We start from the raw sequence: 3,135 nt of genomic DNA, 5'->3' as shown, positions 1-3,135 counted from the left end.
AAGTGGAGAGCAAATGTTTTGAGAATGATGAGGGCAATGAATGTACAAATGTGCTTTACACAATTGATGTATGTATGGATTATGATAAGAGTTGTGTGAGCCCCTATGAAATGATTTAAAAAATAATAATTTATAAATTATCAAGGGTTCATGAGAGGGGAGAGCAGAAAGGGTGGGGGGGAATGAGGAGCTGATACCACAGGCTCAAGCAGAAAGCAAATGTTTTGAGAATGATGATGGCAACCAATATACAAATGTGCTTGACACAGTGGATGTATGTATGGATTGTGAGAAGAGTTGTACGAGCCCCCAATAAAATGATCGGAAAAAATGATACAACCTGATCCTATAGATTTCATCCTGCTTCATGAACATGACCACTACTAATCCTGCCAAATTAACATCATAGAGATTAGGATTTACAAAATGCAGGATATTTACATTAGATCATAAAAGTGAAGAGTGAGTCCATAATACTGACAATCATGCCCTAGCCAAGCTGACACATTTTGGGAGCTACAGTTTGGTCCATAACATCCAGTTATCAGTATAACAAAGTAGAATTATACATAGCTATCATGTAAGGTTAAGCTTAATATATACTTAATATAGCTTTCACTTAAAAAACTCTTACATTGGTTGAACAGATGATTCAGACAAATGTAAGCCCCACTGATGTAGGTAGTGGAAACTAAAACCAGAAATCTGCTTGAAGTACTCAGAGCCAAGAGTACTGGAGAAGAAGATCCCAGGGTGAGAGAACTAGCATTCCCAGAGGGGAAATTGTTACGTGGGTCAGAAAGAAAAGAATCTTGTCTGCAAGCCACTTGCCACCCTGCCAACCCTGTGCTTCATTTAGCTGGGTATCCTGAACAGGCCCATGCTGCCTTGCTTCAAGGCATTTGCCCTGGTAGTCCTTTCAGTTGATGCCGCTCTCCAGCTTCTTCCCTACCTGCCAACACCTTTAAAAAAGGACCTATTGTATAACAACCTTTTCTTTAATAAAGCTTTCCAGGTTTCTCTGACTCTGCCCACATCTTTTCCAGAGCCTACTTCAAGTTTTGTCATTGTCATATTTATCACTGACCATCACCGTAATCTCAGTATCCATCTGATCCTCCTACAGAGTTGTGAGCTCTTTGAAGGGCAACCTGGGAAGGCCGATCATGTTTTGATTTAGGCTCCGTTTATGTATCACTTGTTAACTTCTGTTTTGGAATGTTTGGTGTGGAATTAGTTTTAGTTCGCTGAGTTATTTTTGTGCTACAATTTCAGTTTTCTAACAGCTATCATTTCATTATTCTAACTTGTGCAAAGGGGTATGATTTTTTTACTTTGTAGTTGTAGTCCACCTATGTGGATAATAGCATTATAAGAGTTAGTATTCTAGAATTGCTCATTGTCCTGTAGTCTGGCTGACTTTGACTTTTTCTTTTTTTTTAATTTTTCCTCCCCATAGGAAATGACTTAAAGGCCTTACAAACACATCTGTTCATTCTTGCTTCAGACATTATAGTCGGGAGCCAACCCAGCCTGGAAGCACCTCATATTAATGCTACAAGGAAACTGCTACCTCAGCAAACAAAAGGAAAAGAAGACTTACAATACAAATGCCAATTTTTAAAAAGGTTGTTCTCGGAATACAAAGGCAATTCAAAAAAATTTTTTAACTTAAAAAGCATAGCAGGTAAATGGATTTGGCAGGCGGGCTCTGTCAGAGTTCTTCAGGTTCTTCTCAAGGACTTAGTGCAAAGTAATTCTGTACTGCTTTTTAAATTGCTGTTGATCAGCATGTGGGTTTTGGGGTTATAACTTTTCTGGTCTATTGAAGATACCTTATATTACGTTGCAGTATCTTATTTTACATTTTTAAAAGTTAAGTTATTTTTCTGCCACTGTATATAGGAGTATCAAAATATTCTTGCAAACAAGTACAGACAACTTTTTCTTGGAAAGTATCTTTTTATTAAGAGTGGAATGCTAGACAGTTCTTATACAGCATTTTTCTTATACACCTTTATTTTTTGTCAGCGGCCCTGTCTGTAATTAAAATACAAATTATATAAAACTGTTGTCCTCTTCACGTCCACATTGGATCCCATGGTCCCCTCCCTCATGGAAATGCCTTTTTCAAAACGTAGGTTTGCAGAACTCCACTATTTTTATACCTAGCCACAGTTTTGGAAAAAGCCTCAAAACCCTGACCAACACACCGACCGTGGGACAACTTCTCCACTCGCATGTATTGCTGCAGTGCCCAGGACAGTAAAATGGACTACAAGCGGCGCTTCCTGCTTGGCGGGTCCAAGCAGAAGGTGCAGCAGCACCAGCAGTACCCAATGCCTGAGCTGAGCCGAGCATTGAGTGCTTCCCTGGCATCTACGACGCCCCCCCCCTTGAGCAGTCTAACTGCTGCAGGCAGCTGCCACCATGCCATGGCCCACTCCACGCCCATCGCTGATATCCAACAGGGCATCTCCAAATATCTGGACGCCCTCAATGTCTTCTGCCGTGCCAGTACTTTCCTCACGGACCTCTTCAGCACTGTGTTCAGGAACTCACACTACTCCAAGGCAGCCATGCAGCTTAAAGATGTCCAGGAACACGTCATGGAAGCAGCCAGTCGACTAACTTCAGCCATAAAGCCTGAGATTGCCAAGATGTTGATGGAACTTAGTGCTGGGGCTGCAAACTTTACAGATCAGAAGGAGTTCAGTGTCCAGGATATTGAGGTACAGTATCTTCTGTTTCTCAATTTGCATAGCAGGGTATAAGGTAAGTGGGAATGTTGTTTCAGTTTTCCTAAAATGGAATAATAGTGATCTTTGTTGGCTTTCTGTTGATAACGCTCTCCTCGTGTAAAACTGGCTCTACCTGGGTCTAAATTCCTTTCATTTAAAATTAAGTAGGTTAAAAGATCATTAGTTAAAAGCAAACAAATCATCTAGTACTTTTTTAATCATTTTATTGGAGGCTCATACAATTCTCATTACAGTCTATACATGCATCCATTGTGTCAAGCACATTTGTACATTTGTTGCCATCATAATTCTCAAAACAATTTGCTTTCTACTTGAGCCCTTAATATCAGCTCCTCATTTTTTCCCCTCCCTCTCTGCTCCCCCCTCCCTCATG

The 3,135-nt window shown here is 40.4% G+C and overlaps 1 protein-coding gene across 5 annotated transcripts in view; it reads left to right on the top strand.

Annotated features, from left to right (window-relative positions):
- Positions 1-3,135, top strand: part of GARRE1 (granule associated Rac and RHOG effector 1) — a 123,364-nt gene that overhangs the window by 47,756 nt on the left and 72,473 nt on the right. For 4 of the 5 annotated variants that reach the window (XM_045292476.1, XM_045292475.1, XM_045292473.1 and 1 more), the window contains exon 2: positions 1,460-2,732. In XM_045292476.1, the coding sequence (XP_045148411.1) occupies positions 2,241-2,732 (492 nt within the window). In that variant the 5' untranslated portion in view covers positions 1,460-2,240. Of the gene's footprint in view, positions 1-1,442; positions 2,733-3,135 lie in introns of those variants that run through there. The other variant, XM_004715827.3, reaches the window with a different exon arrangement.

The sequence above is a fragment of the Echinops telfairi genome, unplaced genomic scaffold (assembly GCF_000313985.2).
Source record: "Echinops telfairi isolate 266 unplaced genomic scaffold, ASM31398v2 ScPeMD7_655;HRSCAF=1070, whole genome shotgun sequence".
In the NCBI taxonomy this organism is placed as follows: Eukaryota; Metazoa; Chordata; class Mammalia; order Afrosoricida; family Tenrecidae; genus Echinops; species Echinops telfairi.
This window is presented reverse-complemented; position numbering and strand designations above follow the sequence as displayed.